Consider the following 22,783-nt stretch of genomic DNA (forward strand, 5'->3'; position numbering starts at 1 on the left):
TTTTGATATTAAAAAAAACATATATCAAATTCTTCCAAATAAAATACTCTAACCGCTCATAAAATACCCCTTTCAATCTTTTTTATCGGAGTTGGAAGGAAGCTTATTTCATCGATCTAATACATGTTTTATTTATTTATTTATCATTTTGTATAACTTAACTTCTAATTTTTTTTTTTATTTATTTATCATAATTCACCGTTTCATAGTTGTAATCATATTAATAACAATAATTATCATTATTATTAACCTTTCAATTTCATGTGTTATATAACAGGTTTGGCATGAATGAATCTATGTCATACATAACAAACACAATTAGTAAAAGAAGGTTTTTCTCCGAGTACTATGAAATAAACGGATAATATCATCTGATTATATGAGTTATAGTGTGATAAATGATAATTTAAGAAATTTATGCCTATTTCTATGGCTATTTCGAATCTAACTTATTCGAGCATTTTATCATCCCGATTAATCTAAATGGATAATGACTTAAAAAATTAATATATTTTTTAATATACATTTGGTTACTGAGTTTTTATTTTTCGTCGACATTTGCTCATTCAACTTGTTTAACTATACACATTCAGTCATTATGATCGTCTACTGCTAGTAAAACAAAAAAATGATTTAATAGGGTAATGTATTTCCCGTTTTCTATACATTTGACTTCTTAATATGTTTTTACATATTTAGTCTTTAATATTTTTTTGTTGCAAAATAAGTCAATTTGTTTTGTACACTTTCATATTTATAACCAGGTTTTTAAGGTTTTTTTCATGACATCCTGCGTAGGACAATTATTAATGAGATGTTCAGGGTTGTTGATGTTTATGGTCACCTCGACCTCCGCTGCTTGATTGCTTCGTTTTGTGTTCTGAACGTCGTAACTTCTTCATACGATCTTAGATTTTAATGACATTTATATCCACACGTTCGTATTTGTTATGTTCTGAACTGTTGGATTAGATGTCTAAGTTCATAACTATAATTGGTATATACTTGACCCGATAATAGCATGATCATTTTGGGTTGTCTTCGCCATAACAACTTGATTGGATGAATTGTGAGAAAGAGATTGATAAATGATTTGATAATATATTATAAGAATAATATATTAATTGAGAAATCATATTATTTAGTTAGTATTGATCAGAAATTAATTTGGAATTAATTTGGTGATGTAGTTTACTGTTAGTTGCAAGTTGAGTTGTAGACTCCTAAAGGAAGGGGTGGACGAATTATATGGAAAGCCCATAGAGGAATTCGTCCAAAGGGCCTTCTACAAGGGTGTAACATCCCAAAATTCAAGACAAAATTTTTATTTTTAATTAAGTTATTATAAAACCAACAGTATAAGAAAACATCTATAATAACATCCCATATCAAAACCAAAGTACCAATAATCAAAACATGTTATCATCAAACAATATTAGAGTGTAATCCCAAAGATCTCTTGTGCGGGAAACATAACATGATGTGTTGCGATCGAGCAAGCTCCTTTCTTTTGAAAGCGAAGTACCTGAAACCAAAACTGTAAACCGTAAGCACGAAGCTTAGTGAGTTCCCCCATCATACCACATAACATACAATAAACATACTGCTAGTCATATCTGGGTGCCCGACCTACCCTACTGAGCATATCTGGGTGCTTAACCTACCCTTGTCAGGCATACCGAGGCGCCCGACCTACCCCTGTCAAGCATATATGGGGGGCTCGACCTACCCTGTTAGGCATATTTGAGTGCTTGACCTACCCTCCAGTTTATTTCAACCAGCTATGGGAACTATTTCACCCCTACCATTACCACATAAAAATATAACATACTATCAGGCATATCTGGGTGCCTAACCTACCCTGCCGGTATATCTCAACCGGGTATGGGGACTAGTCCCCTTCCTACCACTATCACATAATATCATAGCATACTAGCACATAAAGCATAACAAATAGTGACATACCGGATAATTATCACAAAGACAATCATCTCTACTATACTTTTACTAGTGGGCCAATATTGGTGCTTTCGACCCACTTCTACTGGGAGGTAACTCACCTCACACTGCTGAAATCCTGCGGACAAAACTCTAGCTGTTGGATGACAGATTCCCAAAATGTCAACATCAAAATAACACCCAATTAATAATTGGGTTCTAACGCATAACCATAAGTCCATGCTTGGGTTAAAGACTACTTTACCCCCATCTTAGCTTGATTCAAGCTTAAGGCCTAATCAAAATTCAAACTATGAACCAAAGCCCAACATATAGCCTAATTTTCCAAATTGGGCCCAAACATTCTCATGGTCTTATCCTAAGGCACAACCATTTATTCCAATCCAAATTTGGCATTCCAATGGTCCAACATCTCATAATCATCAAGGCCCAGTGGTGGCCCATCTATGGCCCAATTTTCCAAATTGGGCCTAAACCCCTCATATGGGCCTTACCCTAAAGCCCATCCAAATGTTATAGTCCATATGCTTGTTTTAGGATGGCCCATCAATTGCCCAATCACCCAAACCCAATAGAAAGGCCCAACTCAAAGCCCAAGCAAAATTAGGGTTTTCACATAAAATGACGATTATGGTTAATGTAACACCCATAAAAATCATGGTAAATTTAAACTTTTTAAAACATTTAGAAACCAATAGTTATTACCAATTTGTTTTCAAAACAGTTCTGTATCAGAGTATCCCAGAAACATAGTCATAAAATATGAGGAGCTGTACGATCACACTTTTGCCTTCACGCGATCATCTGTGGTACCTGAAACCAAAACTGAAACTGTAAGCCCAAAGCTTAGTGAGTTCCCCCCAAAATACTGATACACTGCAAATAACACATATACAAATAACGTGTACTGGGTCCACAACTTTATAGACTGGATTACCCTTGGGCCCAAAGTGTGAGTCTGGCTCAGGACCACAATTCACATCTGGATTGCCACTGAGCCGACAATACGAGTCTGGTATGCCCTATGTGGCCCTCAGCTCGTATCTGGAATGCTCTCGAGCCCACAGTACGATTCTGGTATGCCCTACCCGACCCTCAGATCATATCTAGAATGCTCCCGAGTCCTCAGTATGAGTCTGGCATGCCCCGCCCGACCCTCAACTCATATCTGGAATACTCCCGAGTCCTCAGTATGAGTCTGGCATGCTCGACTCGGCCCTTAGCTCATATCTGGAATTCTTCAGGGTTAGTTGGCTACTGCACAGAGTAGTACAACCTCAACCCAACCCACATAATATATCGACATATAACATAACTAATGCACATACAGATAATCACATAATAATATAGGTAGTCCTATAAATCTACCAACTGGCATAGTAACTAGCATGCAACATTAACTCATACTCAACATAGTACCAACTGCTAGGATAACATATCCAATTGGCCAACATTGGTGCCTTAGACCCCTTAGTATAGTGAGGATAACTCACCTGGCATTGCTGAAGTCTCGTGGATGAAACTCCAGTTGTTGGTTGACAGATTCCCGGACTGCCAACATCAAACAATACCCAATTAATAATTGGGTTCTAAGACCAAAGTCAAAATCACACTCCAAATGCCTAATAGTCAAGTAATGGGCCAAGGCCCAACATACTATCCAATTTTCTAAATTGGTCCCAAACCTCTACAATGTCTTTCCTTAAGGCCCATCTAATTATCTAGTCCAAACTCTTGGTATTCCTATGGCCCAATATCACATAATCATAAAGGCCAAATTATGGCCCAATTTTCCAAATTGGGCCCAAATCTCTCACATAGGCCTTATCCTAAAATCCATACAATTATTTTCGTCCATTAACTTGTTCTTGGAAAGCCCATCAATAGTCCAATCATCAAAGCCCAATAAACAGGCCCAACTCAAGGCCCAAGTGAAATCAGGTTGTCCACATGAAATGACGATTAGGGTTAAGTGTTTCTTACTTAACCCATTAAGGACTTAATCCATTACCCCTTTCTCAAATACCGAAAATCTTTACAAACTTCCTTCTCCGATTTTTCTGTCGCTTCTTCACCAATTTCCATAATTCTAGTGGTGTTTTCATTAAGCTTTTCGAGCTTTATATAATGCATAAGCTTGCTTTGTTTATAATCTACTCAAGAGACCGAATTTAATTAATCATTATAGATGATGGTTTTGGTGTTTTACTTCCCTTCATTTGCTCCCAGTTAAAACTAATAACACCTAATTATATATCCAGTTATTGTAATAACAAATAAATTAACCTATATAAAAATATAATTATTTGAGTTATCATAGTGACCAAATATATACAAATCAAATATATATTACCCTTTTAAGTCATTATCCTAATCTAAAGCATCATTTTTTTTCTTAAGTTACTTAGAATTCATACACAAAAAGTTTAGAGCAATTTATAATGTTGTTATATACAATCAGGTAGTTTACATAAAACGACTTACTTGAAAATCCATCTCATCCTCAATCGTGTCAATGATTGTGCCCATCGTAGGGCGTTCCTTTGAATTCAAGCTTATGCAATGATATGCAAGTTCTTTGAACCTATGAAAACAACGGCTATCAATTTGTTCTCTTATGTATGGATCGATTAATTTCTCTGGTTTCTCATTATAGTAGCGTCGAACTAGATTTATCAAATATTGTGGGTTCCCATCTATAAACTTCGTTAGATGATAAGCCAACCTCCCACTTAACAGTTCAAACAATACAACTCCAAACGAGTACACATCTGACTCTTTAGAAAGGATGCCACTTTCATGGTAAACCGGATCCAAGTAGAAGTTGGTACCCGCAACTTTTGTATAGAATTGGGTAGATTGTTGATTTCTAGGACCTTCTTTTGATAAACCAAAATCACTAATTTTTGCTTCTAGATTTTCATCTAGCAATATGTTCCCACTCTTAACGTCTCTATGTATTACTCTTTTGTCTTTCCCTAGACCCGAGTGAAGGTAATCGAGTCCTTTTGCTGCCCCTAAGCAAATCTTGAGGCGTTGCACCCAGGTTAGGCAACGCCTCTTTATAGGGTTTTCGAGATGAAAATCAAGGCTATGGTTGCTTGCATACTCGTAAACTATAATCATTCTCTCGTTTTCATCACAATAACCAACAAAACGGATGATGTTTGGATGGTTAAATCTGGAGATCAACCTAAGCTCAGTACGAAACTCGTTGTTTCCTTGGTGACATTCAGGATCAAGGCATTTAATGGCAACTGTGAAATTTTTCCTGAGTTCTCCTTTGTAAACAACACCAAATCCGCCTTTTCCAATCCGCGTTTCTAAATTGAAGTCTCCCGTTGCCTTTTTTATTTCTTTTAGGGGAATTAGATAACTATCTAGGCTTTGTGTAGTATTTGTAGAAGGTGCTTCGTTGTTCTGTAAAAATAAACAAAGAAAACTTTGCTTAGAGATTTCATGTCATTTTTCCCTTTCACATAAAGTTAAGGAAAATAGTAGGAGTCCTTTACATGGTTTTCTATGTCTTTCATATTTTTATGGCATTATATTATATTGTTTTTAATCATGGTGTAACCTTATTATTTTTTTTAAATAAGCACCTAATTACATGCTTTTGAAAATATTATTCTTATTGCAATTTTGAAAATATCCACTTAACAAATGTCTGCCAAGTTTTGCTTCTAACTGTCAATCACTTCAAGATTAATTGAATTTAAATATGGAACTTTTTTGAAAGTACTCTAAAGTGATCACACATAAATCACTCAATGATGGTTGATAAATGTCTACAATGCATCACAAACCATATAATTAAATTTAAAACTAGTCAAATTTATGTTTGTTAATACTAGACTACTAAAGTAATCACCAAGAGTAAATAGGACATGATGATAAATATAAAACTTATAGCTAATATGGGATAGTAAATTTTTATTTACATAAGTGTTTCTAGTTATATAAATTGGCCCTTTTAATTTTTACTTATTATTTTATAATTTCAATTTATTAACTTTGTTTACGTAAGGGACATAAGGAAAAATTATATTCATTATAACAAATATATTATTAAAAGGATATCATCAACATATTGTAAATGATAACTCTAATTATGAAAAATATTGTTATAGAGCATTGGCAAAACTAACCGATAGTTTGAAGCTGGAAGTGATAACTGATACCTGATAGATGAAAGTTGGAAGTTGGAAGTTGGTTGTAGTTGGTAGCTAGAGGTTAAAAGTTAGAATATATAGCTTTTATTTGTGAAAAAGCGTTTGACAAAAGTAGTTGTTACCTTTTAAAGGTATAAAATTAAATAAAATCCAAAAGCTAAAAGCTCTGAAAAACTACTTGAAGTAGATCTTTTGGATTAACAATTTAAAATAAAAGTTAAAAGTTCATAATGATGAATGAAGCTTTCTTTGAGATATTGGTAAAAGTTAAAAACTAAAATCTCCTAAAAGATTTGTGTTAAACACGCTTATAGTATTGAAAATCATTGATGTTTATTCTAGGATATCTAGGCAACTAAGTGTTTCTGATGTACATGATTTATCACTTTTTAATACATCATTCATCCTTAACTTCATTGTTGTTCAACACATACCATTATTACTTGCTACTTGCTAGAGATGTCTAGCCTAACTAGTTTGTAGGCCTGAGTTGGCACATCCCCTTGACATCTTAGTCGACATTGGTACCTCTCATGAGTCTTTGGTAATCTTCTCTTATCAACATAGCTTGACAAGCGGTGATTATGGACATATATCCTCAACATTTCAAAGTTTGATTCTCAAATTTGTGTGGGTTGTAGTTTAAGGGTACATAACACTTTACCACGATATAACTATTGCAAAATTCTTATTCGAATCTCTAATAAACTACATGGAAATGTTGTCAGGTCTATGCATATTTTGACACATAAAAATATTATTGATATGTTTATATAGCCAAGTAAGATATGAATACAATCAAATGTTTTCAAATACACAAACAAACTAAATATACATAGCCCTTGTTTTTCATCTTCCAATCATGTTTTTTTCTTTTCTCCATCCTTTGTATACATGAATATGTAAAAATACCATAAGTATGACCTAATCTAGCTAAATTAAAGTTTTAAACTTGAAATTATCAAAACTAGGAATACAAAATTTGTGATTTTAGGTGTTCAAATTATGAGAACGATTGTAGTAATAATGATTTAAAATAGTTTCGAGTGATCGAGGGATTGTTAGATCATGTGAAATTGATTGAGAAAATAATAATATGAGATGTTAATAAAGGGGTTCAAGATTACAAGAAGATCAAGAGAAACGATGTAAGAAAGTTATCCTCAGCTAGAGATAAAAATAAAATATACATATGATTTAATATAATGGATTCGATAGAGCTTAGTGTTTATCTTATTGATGAGGTTGGGAATTATGAATGCTAAATGTTCAATTGAATTATTCCAATGATTTAGTACATACAAATAGAGAGGAATGCACAATTACAGAAGACAAATTAGGAATATACAAAGAATGCACAACAATCTTTTACTAATAATAAAACTCTAGAATATTCTTTTTGAGGGATTGATTTTATTGAATGATGGTTGTGATGTTATAGTGTTGATACGCCCCTGCAAGATGGAGGTTCCATCATAAACTCCAAATTTTGAAGGATTGATTTCACAAAAGAAGTCTAAACACAAAAGACTATTTTAAAAGAATATGTCTATTTATTTGTCTTTATATAAATAGAGGTCATTCATATATATATATATATATATATATATATATATATATATATATATATATATATATATATATATATATATATATATATATATATATATATATATATATATATATATATATATTCTTTTGGAGGCCCTAAGCGAACCAAAAATATGGGGCCCCTTGGATAATGGAAAACTGGAAAAGAAGTGAAACACATACCGTTTGGCGTTGAGGATTTGAACAATTGAGAGCCAAAAAGAAATAAATGCGACGTTTTATTTTTTAAGATCACATCGATGTGTCTCATGCATTTCGTCTTCAAGAATCAAGATCACACACTTTGTGATGTGTTGGACAATTAGTAATTGACTAACTGAGATTTGAGATATATTAATATTGGATTATAAGTTTGAAGAATATGAGTCCCTTTGGAATTAGGGGACCTAAGTCACAGTTTATAAAAATATAAGGTTGAGCCACCCCTATTTTACCTCTTATATACATTCTTTACCCAACTCCAAAAATCATACCAACTATCTTCTTTCCTTTCTACTCTTTTTCATTTCATTCTAATTCTATCAAATTCAATTGAAACAGATTCCAACCGCAGAAATTCAAAAAAAGAAAGAAAGAAAGAAAGAAAGAAGAACCATAACTACCCCAAGAAAAAAAACCATCAAATCGAAACTGAAATGCAAATGTTAGTTCCCGGAACCCAAATCTCAAATTATACTCAACATCAAGTTCAACCATAACAATTTCAACCCTAACAAATGTATAACCAATTTGCAGTCTCTTAAGACTAACCTCGTTTATAGTCCTTACCAAATCTATCTAAGTTTAGTTTACATTACTAACACTTCTCATTTTCATACACCTATAAACGAAGAATATATCGCAGAAACCCAACCCACATTTGAAAACCAAAATGAAGAGTTTAGTGAAGAAACCCCACCTCATCACAATAGAAAACATCATAACCCTCGAGAAATTTTACCCAACGGTTGAATTGATTCACATAGACAGAAAGTAGCGTTAAACAAAGCTTTTATCAGTACATCGGTGTATTATGAAAGAGGACATCATTAACGATCAGATGCATTTTAGGACACAGTAGTGGAGGATTTTAAGAGTTGAATGCATGGCAGCAATCATAATAAGCACCAAGTGAACTCCAAATTAAAGGATTTGCATGCAAAAATTAACAAATTCAATTGCATCTACAACAATGAATGCAACATCCGTCAAAGCAAAGATCATATGTTAATGTGTTAAAGGCGACAAGTATTATGTACCACAAGCTCTTTGTGAAACAGTTTCCATATGAGGCGACATGTGATGTTTTGAAATACCATGATTAATGGATTATTATTGGGTTGACGGATACGTGACAATCCATCTATCATCCATAAAAAGAGTAAAACATATGATTTCCAACACATACACAAGTGGATCGAATGCCTAATTTTCAAGTCATTTCGATGAAGGGGTGATTATGTTATGGGTGCAAAGTTTCAAGAAGGGGTGTCAATGTTGACACCATAATCGCAACAACTAAAGGCTAACAAACAAGTAGGAACATCCTCGAAGTCGAATGATATTAGAACCCTCATGGATGAAGTTGGTTAGCTCACCAAAATAAACGACAAAAAAGAAGAAAACAAGGAGTGCTACCAAAAGGATAAATTCCACAATTTATAAGAGGAACCGCAAAAGAAAGTCATGATATTGGAGGACGAGTTACACATGACGGAATAAAATGATTTAATAAAGATTTACAACTTTTTCTTAAGTTGCATGACCATTTGAGTGAATGATAGTTGAATGTAATGGGTGGCAAGCATTGAATATGTATGTGAATTTTAGAAATCTTTTTAGATTTTAACTAGAAAAGGACACGCGGCTCCATCGCTTTTGGACTATGTCATAGAAGTTGAAAATGGCAAACTTTAAAAGATGTGTTGAAAGTGTAAATCGCCACAAATAAAGGAGAAATTCGACAACTCCTAAAATTAGATGTCAAAAGTGTACAATCAAAAGAAAGAACATTGACTGAGAAAAAAAAATGTTGTGACTATAGTGTGAAAGTTGCCAAAGTTAGAAAAATATGGTGGCAAATGTCTAAAGAAGTTTTTTTTTTTTTTTTGGTCAAAATGCAAAAGTTTTAACTTCAAGGTTGAGAGGTGTCAAAATCACTAAAAAATTATGTCAAAAACATCAAAATATAAAAGTTTAGACTGCAATGACGAAAAGTGTTAAAGTCAATAAAGATTTGTAGCAAAAACCTAAAGATATAAAAACTTAATCAAAACTTAAGGAAAATATCAAAGTTAGCAAACATTTGTAGCAAAAACATAAACCCAAAAAAGTTACTATTACTAAAGAAACTTAAATTTAGTATATATATATATAAATTATTATTTTAGGATTTTATTTATTATTTTAATTACCGTATTTAAGATTTTAATTTTCTTTTGTTTGTTTTTTTTAACCATTTTACATCTCTTAGGATTTTATTATCATGTGTACTTTGTATTTTTTTTTAAAGTTTAGTTTTATTTATTGTAATAGATAAATATTTTAATATTTTTTTAAAACAAAATGGAAAGTGTTGGCAAGGTTCTAAAATATGAGTTTATTAGGGAGTGGATTAAAATAGATAAAAATAAGAAGACATAGAGAGAAAACTAACACTTATAGTAAGACAATAATTTGGTTGGGAGGAATGACTCCATCCATTAACCATCCACTCACGTGATGTTTGTTTTTTATTTGCAGTTGCATGACCACTTCTATCTACGTTGCGCAGACCACACACATACATATTCCCTTGCAAATTTGTTTGTTTCTGGAAGTGCGTAGACTTAAAAATGTTTGCGCGTGATCTTCTTGGCTTAGACATGGACCAATGTCTTCTAAGGTCCTCATAAGTCCTTTTAATCTAAACTAAAAAAAACGTATGCATTTTTTTTTTTTCTGTCAACATCTCCAACATCCATCGAAACTTTCCTTACCATCGACGACTCCTTCCACCACCAACTTTCTTCAACCTCTCGACTCCTCTTTGTGTCGCCTTCGTCAAGACCAGAACTATCTAATTGTACCATCAGACGCTGTTCCTTCCTTCTTCGATGCTACTCCTTCCTTCGTCGGATCTGTTGTCCCATCTTAATCTTAGTTGTGCCTTCGTTGGAATTTCATTATGCTTAGCCAAAGTTTCCTTCTCCATCATTAGGTTTGTTTCGTTTTCCCTGGAATCGATTTTTTGAATCTGATTTTAGTGAATTTGATTTTCCTGGATAGTTTTGCTATTTTATGTTATTATACATGATAGCTTCATGTGTTGACTCTGATTTGGAATGATGTTTTGTTGAAATTAGAATTCATAATTTGTTAACCGTGATTGAATTTCTATGTGAATTTCTGATATTATACATGGTTGCTTCATCGGTTGAGATGATTGGAGCTGATAGGATTGATTGTTGATTTGAGATTCAACTATTCTTATTCATGTTTTACATTGGTGTTTGCAGGTAAATTTCTCACTGCTTATTTAAGCTACAAAAGGGAAATTCTAAAGGTGAAATAAGTCATTTAACTCAACGATTTCAACTCAATGTACTCATTGATCTAGAATACATACTTTTATTACACTAATATATAATACACATTGGGTATTACTATTGTTGTATAGTAGTCATGTTTGGGATTAATTTGTTCTTAATCTGGTGATTGATTTTTTAAACTATCAGCTAGCAATGGAAATTCAAGAATTTATGAAAATTAATTATGAGGATCATGTAAATGAGAGTAATGCATCAACTAAAAATTATCATGAACTTGGAGATTGATGTTTGGATAATTTTGTAATGTAATGTAGTGTGACTAATTTAATTCATTATATGTAGATTGTTTAAACTTTTTTGTATTAATGTCTTCAAAATGATCATTTTTATTGCTCGATAATGCAATGAAAATTGTTAAAACTTGTACATTGTATATAAATAATTAAAATTTGTTTATTAATCATTGTTTCAAAGTGTTAAGTTTCAAAAAATCAATCATTTTTTTTTACAGTCTACAAAGTTTAAAAAACAAATAGTGTTCTTCTTGCAAACTACAAACATTTGACCCGCATTTTCTACTACAGAAGTCTGCAGATGTGATCTGTAGACTGCAAATATTTTGCTTTTGAAAAAAAAACAACACCTAAAAGAACTTACACAAAAGCAAACTGTCTGACAACATGGAAAAATCTTAAATATCTAAATTATTTTTGATTTTTATTTCAACTTATTTTATTTATACAGTTATCACTATTTCAAATATTATTATTTAGGATGCTTAGTTGGGAAAAACCTTAACATATTTTTGGTTGGATTCGGCCACAACTTTTACGCATAGTTATCACTTTAGCCTGCTTAACTAGTTTTATGGTAAGTTCATTATCTTTTTTTTGCAAACTTGGTCCCTGTGGTTTGCAAAAAGTTTTCAACTTACACCCCAAAAAAGTTTCAACTTACACCACATGCCCTGATTTTGAAATTTTCCGGTGAGAATAGGATTCTCTAGCGAGACTTTTCTGGCGATAGGAGGTTGAATTTGAAGGCATGGGTTTTTCGTTGATGGAGAGAGGAGTAGAAAGGTGATAGCGATTTGGAGAATGGAGGGGTAGTTGAGGCTGTAATAGTCGTTTACTGATGAGGGTGAGTTTTCGACAACGAGTCTCTTCGGTGGAACTAGAGATGGTGAGGTTAGCTGGGTTGTAGTCGTAAGGGTAGGGCGAACAAAGGGAGGCCTCAATTTGTGGCTTAGCAGCGGTTAAGGGGTCGATTTTGAAGTTACAAGTGGTTGTGGCGGTGGTTGTTCTTCGCCGTGGAGACCTAGACGGGATTGGCGACGTGAGATGACAAAGTTCAAGGACCAATTCGCAAACTACAAGGACCACCATGGTTAACTAGGTTAGAATGATAACTCTGCGTAAAAGTTGTGAACAAAACCATAAAAAAATGTTACGGCTTTTTCCAACTACGTGTATAAAACTTGAGACTTTTATGGTATTTGGCATAATTTATTTATGCCTTTTCATTCTTAATATTTAATTATACGCTAATTATATTGGGTGATTATAAACAAATGCGTCTTTTTATGAAAAAGTCTTTACAAAAATGTGGCTCATTCATACCTTTTCTTTTGTCAAGTGTGGAATATTTAACAAAACTTTGCCAAAAGCAATACGTCTCTGCCATGGATTTTTTTTTAAATATCTACGTCGTTTTCTAATGTTCAATTTACACGCAGGGAAATTTTTTAAATATCGAATTAATATATTTATGCCGTTCCCTTCGTCATTGTTAAATTTATATTTATTATATTTGGAGTGTTGATAATAATATATACACTTTAAAATTCGAGGGGATGTAGATGAAACTCTATGACACCAATGCTCTACGTTTATCATTATAAAACTTCAATTCCAAAAGATCTAAATCAAAAGACTTACTTGAATATCACGTGCTTCCTCAATCCTGTTGATGATCCTTTTCACTGTAGGGCGATCCTTTATGTTCAAACTAATGCATCGATACACTATTTTCATAAAAGCACGGAAAGAATGAATATTAATTTCATCCCTTATAGCAGGATCAATTAAGATATCCAATCCATCTTCATAATATCGTCGGACCAAATGTATCATTGTTTGTGGCTGATTATCACCACCGATTGTCCTTCGATAATATGCTGGCTTCCCACTTAATATTTCCAATAACACCACCCCAAATGAGTAAACATCTGACTCTGTCTTTACAATGCCACTTTCCTCGTAGATAGGATCCATGTAATATCGGGTACCAGCAGGGGCATCATAGACTTGTGGCCGATTCCGGCTGACTAATAGTGACAAACCAAAGTCACAAATTTTTGCTTCCATATTGTCATCTAACAATATGTTTCCGCTCTTTATGTCTCTATGAATTACTATGTGGTCCTCCCCAAGACCCGAGTGAAGGTACTCGAGTCCTCTTGCTACCCCTATGCAAATCTTCAGACGATGTGCCCATGTTATGCAACAACTCCTTTGCGGGTCTTCGAGATGATTATCCAGGCTTCCATTGGTAGCATATTCATATACTATAACCATCTCATTGCTTTCATCACAGTAACCAATGAAAGAGATTATGTTTTGATGGTGGAAACTAGAAATCATCTGAAGTTCGTTATGGAATTCATGCTCGGCTTGACGATTATCCTGAGCAAAGCGCTTGATGGCTGCTGTTTGGTTTTGCCAGCATTCAGAGAGCTGTACCTTGTAGACGCGAGTAAATCCACTCTCTCCAATACATTTTTGTGGACTAAAGTTTTCGGTGACAAGAATGATCTCTTTAAGTGGAATTAAAAAGTTTTCAAGGTTTTGGTGTTGGTAGCTTTGTGTGGGATTAATGACTGAATTAGCTTCATTGTTCTGTCGATATAAACAAATTAAACAGAGTTTGCTTAGAAAAATTTATCATGTGGTATTTCTTCACGTCAGTTTGCATTCTTGCATATGAAACTAAAGTTTCTTCAAAGAATATAAATTGCGAGACTTACTTGAATATCGAGTGATTCCTCAATGCTCTTGATGATCTTGTCCATAGTAGGGCGATCCTTTAAGTTCCAACTAATGCATTGATATGCAATTTCCTTAAACACATGGAACGAACGACTATTAATTTGATCTCTAATCTGAGGATCAATTAATATGTCCAAACCATCATCATAATAGCGTCTAACCAAATTTATTAGTGTTTGCTGCTGATTATCACCGATGCTCTTTCTTTGATAAGCTAACATTCCACTCAACATTTCAAACATTACAACCCCAAATGAGTAAACATCAGATTCTCTCATGACAATGCCACTTTCCTTGTATACAGGATCTAGGTAGAGGTTGGCACCGAGAGCAAAGTCACACACGTATTGGTGTTTTTGGTCAACTAATAGTGACAAACCAAAGTCACAAACTTTTGCTTCCATATTATCATCTAACAATATGTTTGAAGCCTTGATGTTTCTATGGCGACTCTCTCCAAGACGTGAGTGAAGGTATTCAAGTGCTCTTGCAGCCCCTATGCAAATCTTCAGGCGTTGTACCCATGTTAGGCAACTGCTCTTATCGGGGTCATGAAGATGATGAGCAAGACTCCCATTGATAGCATACTCGGAAACTATAATCATTTCTTTGCCTTCATCACAATACCCTATGAAAGGGATGATGTTTTCATGGTTGTAGCTAGAAATCATTTCAAGCTCTTTAAGGAAATGATGTTCTCCTTGGTGACTGGTAAGGGGTTTTAATCGTTTGAAGGCAGCAGTCCGGTTTTGCCAGCGTTCAGAGAGTTCTCCTCTGTAGACATTTCCGTATCCAGTAAGAGTTTCTGAACTGAAGTTTTGGGTGGCCAAGTGGATCTCCTCCAATGGGATCAGAAACTTTGCGAGGTTTGCTCTAGAAGAAGACATTGTTTTGTATGGCTATGGAATGGTGATTCTGTGAATATAATCAGAATTGAGTTTGTGTAAAACACAAGGTGCTAGCATCGACTTATATTGCCTTCGGCTTTAATAACATCATAAAATAAAACCATTGACTAAAGTTTAGTTTATAATAAATTCCCACCACTTCAATTGTTATTATCTTGTGATAACACGTAACCCTTTGAGTTTGGACTATTCTCTGATTGGATTATTATTAGGTTAAAACCCATATATTATATGGTTGACATATTTAAAATATATTTATTATTTTTTTCCAATGAATAAACCATATTGTATATACCATCCTTCCTAATAAATGAAAATAATTTTGAAACATTTTACTCTCTTATTAACTTGGATACATGTCATTTTTTAGTATTTTTGATTAATTGTTGTTTCCATTTGTCATTTTTGTCATTTTTTTTTATATTTTCGTAATTAACACATAATATTTACATCTCAATTAATAATTGTCTTAATTGAAAATAACCAATAAATTATAATATTAGTATTCATATAGTATTTAATATATTTTCTTTTAAATTAAAATTTTAAATTTTAAATTTCAAATCTAAATTTTCAAATTTAAATAAAATTTTATTTAAACTTTCATATTAAAAGTTTTTTTTATCAAACTCGTATAACATACGAGTATCACACCTAGTATGGAATAAACCATATAGTTTTTGTTCATATAACTATCTAATGTAAACCCTACTCTATAGCAAAGAAATAAAACATGCATCAAAAGCTTACCAAATTCTAATACTTCATTTGGGAATATGTCATATACAACAATCCTACAAGCCTACAACTAAAAAATAAGTTTACAATACAACACGAAATCATCTGTCGTCAAATGTCAAGCTCTTCATGCGTCACTAATTCCTTGTTGCAAATTTTTTGGATCGAGCCTTTCACCTTCAAACATTTGCTTGAATTTCCAACTAACTCAATCACATGGCTGTTGAGTACTCAAGTTCACAAAAGAGCAAAGAGCAATTGTTGAATCACTTTAAAAGATGATATACAAATACTACAACTAAGGAATTGCATTTTTAAAAGAAACAAAATGTATGAATTTCAAAGAGCATAAAAATTAAATTTTCAAAAAACAAATGATAGAAGCAAAATAATCCAACTTGTGTTTATATATTAAGTATGTAAATTGGTAAAACATGGAGATTAAGTTTACAATTTAGAATATTACCTGCTTTGAGCATCCTCTAAATTAGATAACATTCAAATCTGAAAATTTTACATGTGATGAGATAATTGTCATTTTGTTTGCCACATGTGTAAAGATAAGAAACGATAATTAGTTTAGTTCAAATACAAGATAAGTATTGTTGTATTTTGTAACAACCCGAAATTTATTCGTCGCCAAAACCCGTTCTACCCGGAAAAAGTCGCCGTTATCGGATTCGTTCCGTTTTCTCTTTGGAGTTAATCGTATAAATTTATATGTTTATTTTATTTCTAATGAGTGTCTAAATCACTCAGGAACTTATGTTAGTTGCCCAAACACATTTATTTCATAAGTTTTAAAAATGTTCCCGTCGGGTGACGGAAACTCAATCGGGTGCGACCAAAAGCCGCGTTTAGCGTCGGTATCGGGTAGAATTCCACCGCGTGCAAATTTTGGGAACTATATAAACGAGTTTCAGCTTTCATTTGAAGCTTTTTCCTTCTCTCACTACTCTCTCTCTAACCTCTCTCCAAAATCCAAAGATTTAGTGTCCAAAACTCAATTTTAAGGCTTCAAATCCTTAAGGTAACTCCCTAGCTTTAATCTATAGCATCTTTAGCCTTCAAATTCGAGATTTAAACATGAAATTGGACAATGTATGTGAGTTTACGGCCTAAGAAGATGCTTAGGCCGTAAACACCAAATTTAAGGGGGTTTGAGCCTTTAAACCCTTCCTTGACTAGTTTGGACTTTGGATATGGCTATGAGACTTTAATATATGTAATCTAAACATGTAAAACATAATTCTTGTGATGTTTGAAGGAGTTTACGGCCAAGGAACCTTCTTGGGCCGTAAACTCACATAATGAGGGTTTTCATGCCCTTAAACCCTTCCAAATCACCCCTATAGCTTAGATATGAATTATAGGACTTTGATTCTTGCATTTGGACACTTGAAACATTAATTTTGAGGGACTTAGATGAGTTTACGGCCAAGGAGAGTTCTTGGGCCGTAAACTCCACAAAACTTGGCATAAATCTCATTTTAAGGTGTTAGAAAGCCATCCAACACCACCAAAAGCTTTGAAATAAATCAAGGGACCAACCAAAAATACTTTGAGGGCCTAAAACACAACATTTATGGGGTTTCTAAGAGTTTACGGCCAAGGCATGTTCTTGGGCCGTAAACTCCAAAATTTTTGGTGTTAGAATGCAAACTACACACCCCTAAGGCCCTTAGATGAATTTTAGAAGTCCTTTCATGCAAGTTCTAGACCTTGAAACACCTTGGAGCACCATGTATTAGAGTTTACAGCCATGAAGGGAGCTTCATGGGCCGTAAACTCCACAAACACCTTAAAAATCACATGCAAACTCATGTTAGGCCTTGGATTAATTCTACCAATCACATGTGATTTGTTCTAGCACCATTTAACATCATTTTCTTGGAAAAATAAGGGTTTACGGCCATGGAGATATGCTAGGCCGTAAACTCCCATAAAGGGGGTCTAATTGATGTTTTATAATCATTCCAAGTCCTTAAACCAAGTCTAGAAATTATCCCCTAAGTGTTGGAAGTCCAAATTGCACCATAAACCACCCCTCATGAGTTTACGGCCGTAAACTCATGGGGATGGGTGTTTAGGCCGTGAACTCCCATAAAGGGAGTGTTCCTTTGATGTCCCAACTCATTTCCCAAGTCCCTTGTGTCATTCATGTCCCTAAACACCACCCGGGTCCCACCAAACACTCGTGCCAGAGTGTTTTCGCGACTTGAAGCAAGTGTCCCTATCATATGAATAAACTAAGTCCTAATTAGATACAAATGTGTATCTTTACATGATAATTAGGAACCTCGTGTGTTTACAAGTTCCGGATCAACTCTTAGCATCCAAACCGTCTCGTATCTCGTCCGGTGAGTTCATACCCCTACGGCTTTTGCACTGTTTTCAATGTTTTCAGGGGGGGAATACAAGCAAACTAAAATTGTTTTCCAATCACAACATTGATGTGTTTCAAACAATCTTTGACAAATCTATAAACTCTTTTACTCCTTATGTATTATGCTGAGCATAAGGAATGACTATTCGATTTCAACTAAATGGATTTTAGTTAAGGAAACAATCAAACTAATCAAATTATTATGGGAATAATTTGGGGGTCTTTTCTGTTCTTTCTATCGTATACTGATATCTATATCAAGTTATTAGATAAACTATGTCTGTTTCAGTTTATCTCCGTATCATTTGAATGTATTATCCGATAATTTCATGTATGTATCTATACTTTACTGTTCTAAGTTTCACGACCTTCTGTATGTCGATATCTTATAAGAACCCTGTGAATAGTTTAGTACTAGCTTGTGAGACAGTCACTACCCTTTATGGATGATCAGTAAATCCTCCCCGGAAGTGTAACCAGAGTCTCCTGGAGGGAGAGCGCGGAATTTGTGAATAGATCTATTCGGGACTGACAATCCCACACCTTAACTGCTAGCTACATTTAGGCGGGCACGCCTGGGGTGACAAATTTCTGGATATCGTTTCGACGTCTGACAAACGTCAAGGAGGTCACGTTGTCGTATTAGTATGGTTACCCGACTCACAACATGTATTAATACCAGCTTATTCACAGTTTGGGTTCAGAATCTTTATCTCGTTCGGGATTGTAATCCCATGGTATTGTTTCTATGTCTCTTTCGGGATAGTGATCCCATGGTATTATCAAACTATTATATATCTATGTCCTATACGGGATAATGATCCCATGGTTTATTCTTATATCTCTTTCGGGATAGTGATCCTATGATATTACTAAACTATTTGGTATCTTGTTCGGGATAGTGATCCCATGGTTTTATGTCTACAACTTGTACGTGATGTCTTTCCCCATGGTCTTTAACTATACTTTATACGGGATAGTGATCCCAAGGTTTCATATCGATATCTTACGGGATAGTGATCCCATGGTTTTCTAAATCTATATACGGGATAGTGATCTCAAGGTTTTCTAAATCTATATCTTATACGGGATAGTGATCCCATGGTTTCTAAAAATTGTATCTTATTCGGGTTAGTGATCCTATGGTTTCAAATCTATATTTACATACATACATTAACTTATCTCGTGTTAGTCCGGGATGAAAGTCCCATGATCTTGAACCTGTACTTTCGAATATCTCAAACTAACTTATATGTCTTTCGGGATAGTGATCCCAAGATTTTCATTATATAGTTTTGTGTGTTAAACTATACTTTGTGATATACCATTGATCTTACAATTAGGAAAATATGGGATTTTCTTGGGGTAAATACAATACATAACCGAATTGGTAACAAATGATAACTTAACCAACTTCACATAAGAAAATATGGGATTTTCTTGGATAACAAATCTTTTCGGAAACTAAAGGAAACCGATACATTTTCACAAAACAAAACCGCTTATGAACTCACCAGCTTTATGCTGATTTTCAAACCGCTTGTATTCTCAGGTCCAAGTTAGACAGGTACCCGATGATCTCTTTTGGTGAAGACGGAGTGCGTGGAAGACTCGTCTCAACTTTTGTTAATATGATGCATATGTATATTTGTATAACTTTACTTTTGAAACACATGTAAACTTTCATATATATGTAATGTAATGTTTGTTTACTGTGATTACTATGTACATTGGATTTGATACACAACATGGTAGTCAACCCCGGAGACGTTTCCGCCTCTGGTTTTCGGGGTGTGACATATTTAGGATCTTCAGTTGTAAATACTTAGTATATAAGATACCAAACCCTCTGGGTAAATTTATGCCAAATATACAGTTTTCACTTGGTATCAATCCATTTGATCTCCCTGCATCGAAACCCTACCTCAATCTCCGACACTTTTGGTCTCCTTCCAAAGAGTATTTCTCCATCATGTCTGCACCTATGAAATCTTCAACCATCGCTACCGCCATATCTTGCAAGTTGATCCGCACCAACTTCTTGTTGTGGAAGGCATAGGTGATTCTTATCCTACGAGGAGTGCAGCTGTTTGGCCATCTTGATGACACTATGCCGACGCCTCCAGAAAAAGTGGCTGCAAAACTCAGTGCTGTTGGAAAGGAAGCAACAGAACCCCCAAAAGAATCGCCTAACCCTGATTATCAAACATGGGTCATTCAGGAATAGGCTGTGATCGGAGGTCTCTTGTCCTCCATGACTAAGGGAGTTCTTCCCCAACTTATTCAGTGCGTTAGCACCGCTCAACAATTGTAGACATCGCTTCACACAATGTTCTCTGACCAGCATCCCGGAAATTCCATCCAAATTCACACTTAGCTCTCAACAACAAGAAAGGGGGACATGACTGCTGTTGAGTACTATCAGAAAATGACCGGGTTTCCTGAGTTGTTTACCATCATTACCGTCCTGAGCAATGAATGGAAGGTAACATTTCCTGAGTTCTATTCCTACTTAATAACGCATGAGGCTCAAGTTGTTACCACAGGAAACACAGTTGAATTCACGTCTTCCACAAACAATGTTTCTTGTCAAGAAATAAGCAACAACAACAATACACCTCTTCGCAACTACAATAGCTTCAATCAGCGGGGCAGAGCAGGTGGCCGTGGAAGAGGCCGTGGGCGTGGTCGTAAAAGTGGAGGACCACGCTGCCAGGTCTGTGGTATACCAGGTCACACAGCTCTCACTTGCAGAAACCGTTTTAATCATGCTTACCAATCCAAAGATTGTTGGTGATCAAGCTAGAAATGATCACAATAAAAACTACACAGGTCTGGAACAGAGGCGAGAATGCACACATAAAATTTTCTGAATTCTTCTTTATTTGACACACTCCAAACAAACTACAAACTGATTGCAATTTATAGACTCTTATCACATTAAAACCTGAATTAAAAGTGCTTTTAAAACTACCAAACTATAACTGAAAACTTTAACTACCAGGTTAACCACAATGTGGTAACCGATTATTCTCTTTATTGCATTAAACTCAAATTCAAATCAGAATTAACTCCAATACTCTCCCCCCTAATTCTGAATAGGGTCTTTAAGCTTCTCAACTCCCAGAAGATTTTTCATCTTAGCGAACTTCACTCGGGGTAATGCTTTGGTCAGAGTATCTGCTCGTTGCTCCTCTCCACTTATATGCTCCACAAAAATTAATCCATTTTCCACCCACTCACGGATGAAATGGTATCGAGTCTCAATGTGTTTGCTCCTACCATGGAATACAGGGTTCTTCATGAGTTCTATTGCAGATTTATTGTCTACATATAACTTGACCTTTCTAACCTCCCAGCTGATCAATTCCTTTAAGAGGTTTCTTAACCACAATGCTTGACAAGCCGCTGATGTTGCTGCCATGAATTCTGATTCACAAGAAGACAGAGCCACAGTCCTCTGTTTTTGTGAACTCCATGTGACCAGATTTCCTAAGAGATAAAATGCCATTCCAGTTGTGCCTTTGCCATCATCACGATCCATCTCGTGACTACTATCACTATAACCCACCAAGTTTCCATTCCCTCCTTGTCTATACATAAGACCATGATTAATTGTACCCTTTACATACCTCAAAATGTGTTTTACTACCATTAAATGACTTTCTCTAGGTGACTCCATGTATCGACTGACCACCCCAACTGAGTAACTAAGATCTGGCCTTGTGTGTATCAAGTAACGCAAGCTCCCAATAAGACTCCGAAATTTAGTAGCATCTACTGTGGCTTCAGCTTCACTCTTGGTCAAGCTAAGTTTTGGTTCCATTGGATATTTTGCCTCATTGCAATCTGCCATACCTGCTGCTGTTAGCAATTTCTTTGCATATCCCATTTGACTGATTGCTATACCCTTTTTACTTTGTTTCACCTCAATTCCAAGGTAGTAGGTTTGCAATCCCAAATCACTCATATCGAATACTTTCTTCATTTGGTTCTTGAAATCAGCTATCTTTTCTTCACAACTACCTGTCACAATCAAGTCATCTACATATACACCAACTATTAGCACCGCTTCTACGTTTTGAAGTCGGTACACGGCCTGTTCTTGGGGGCACCTGTGAAAACCCATATCCTTGAGTGTTTTGTCGAGCTTAACGTTCCACGCTCTTGGAGCCTGTCGTAGCCCATAGAGAGCTTTATTTAATCGGTAAACCTGATGTTCCTTGCCTGCAATAACAAACCTGTCCGGCTGTGAAACATATACCTCTTCTTTTAACTCTCCGTTTAGGAAAGCGGATTTCACATCAAGATGGTGAACTTTCCAGCCTCCCATTGCTGCAAGAGCTAGGAGTACTCGAATTGTTTCCAATCGTGAAACAGGCGCAAACACTTCATCAAAATCAACCCCCTTTCGTTGTACATACCCCTTCGCGACCAACCGCGCTTTGTGTTT

At 34.8% G+C, this 22,783-nt stretch overlaps 1 protein-coding gene across 3 annotated transcripts; it reads right to left on the reverse strand.

Annotated features, from left to right (window-relative positions):
• Positions 1-1,357: 1,357 nt before the first annotated feature.
• LOC145008030 (uncharacterized) lies at positions 1,358-15,236 on the reverse strand. Of its 3 annotated transcripts, XM_078966643.1 has the most exons (5): positions 14,277-15,236; positions 13,189-14,148; positions 4,444-5,379; positions 2,665-2,772; positions 1,441-1,525 (listed from the first exon to the last, which is right to left on the reverse strand). In XM_078966643.1, the coding sequence occupies exons 1-4, from the start codon at positions 15,183-15,185 to the stop codon at positions 2,752-2,754; spliced, it is 2,826 nt and encodes a 941-aa protein (XP_078822769.1). In that variant the 5' UTR covers positions 15,186-15,236; the 3' UTR covers positions 1,441-1,525; positions 2,665-2,751. The 3 variants fall into 3 exon arrangements, with proteins under 3 accessions (XP_078822768.1, XP_078822767.1, XP_078822769.1); XM_078966642.1 differs by lacking the exon at positions 2,665-2,772 and having other exon boundaries at positions 1,358-1,525; XM_078966641.1 differs by lacking the exon at positions 2,665-2,772 and having other exon boundaries at positions 1,358-1,537.
• Between the last annotated feature and the right edge of the window lie 7,547 nt (positions 15,237-22,783).

This window comes from Lactuca saligna, chromosome 8, assembly GCF_052625555.1.
Source record: "Lactuca saligna cultivar CGN05327 chromosome 8, ASM5262555v1, whole genome shotgun sequence".
Taxonomy (NCBI): domain Eukaryota; kingdom Viridiplantae; phylum Streptophyta; class Magnoliopsida; order Asterales; family Asteraceae; genus Lactuca; species Lactuca saligna.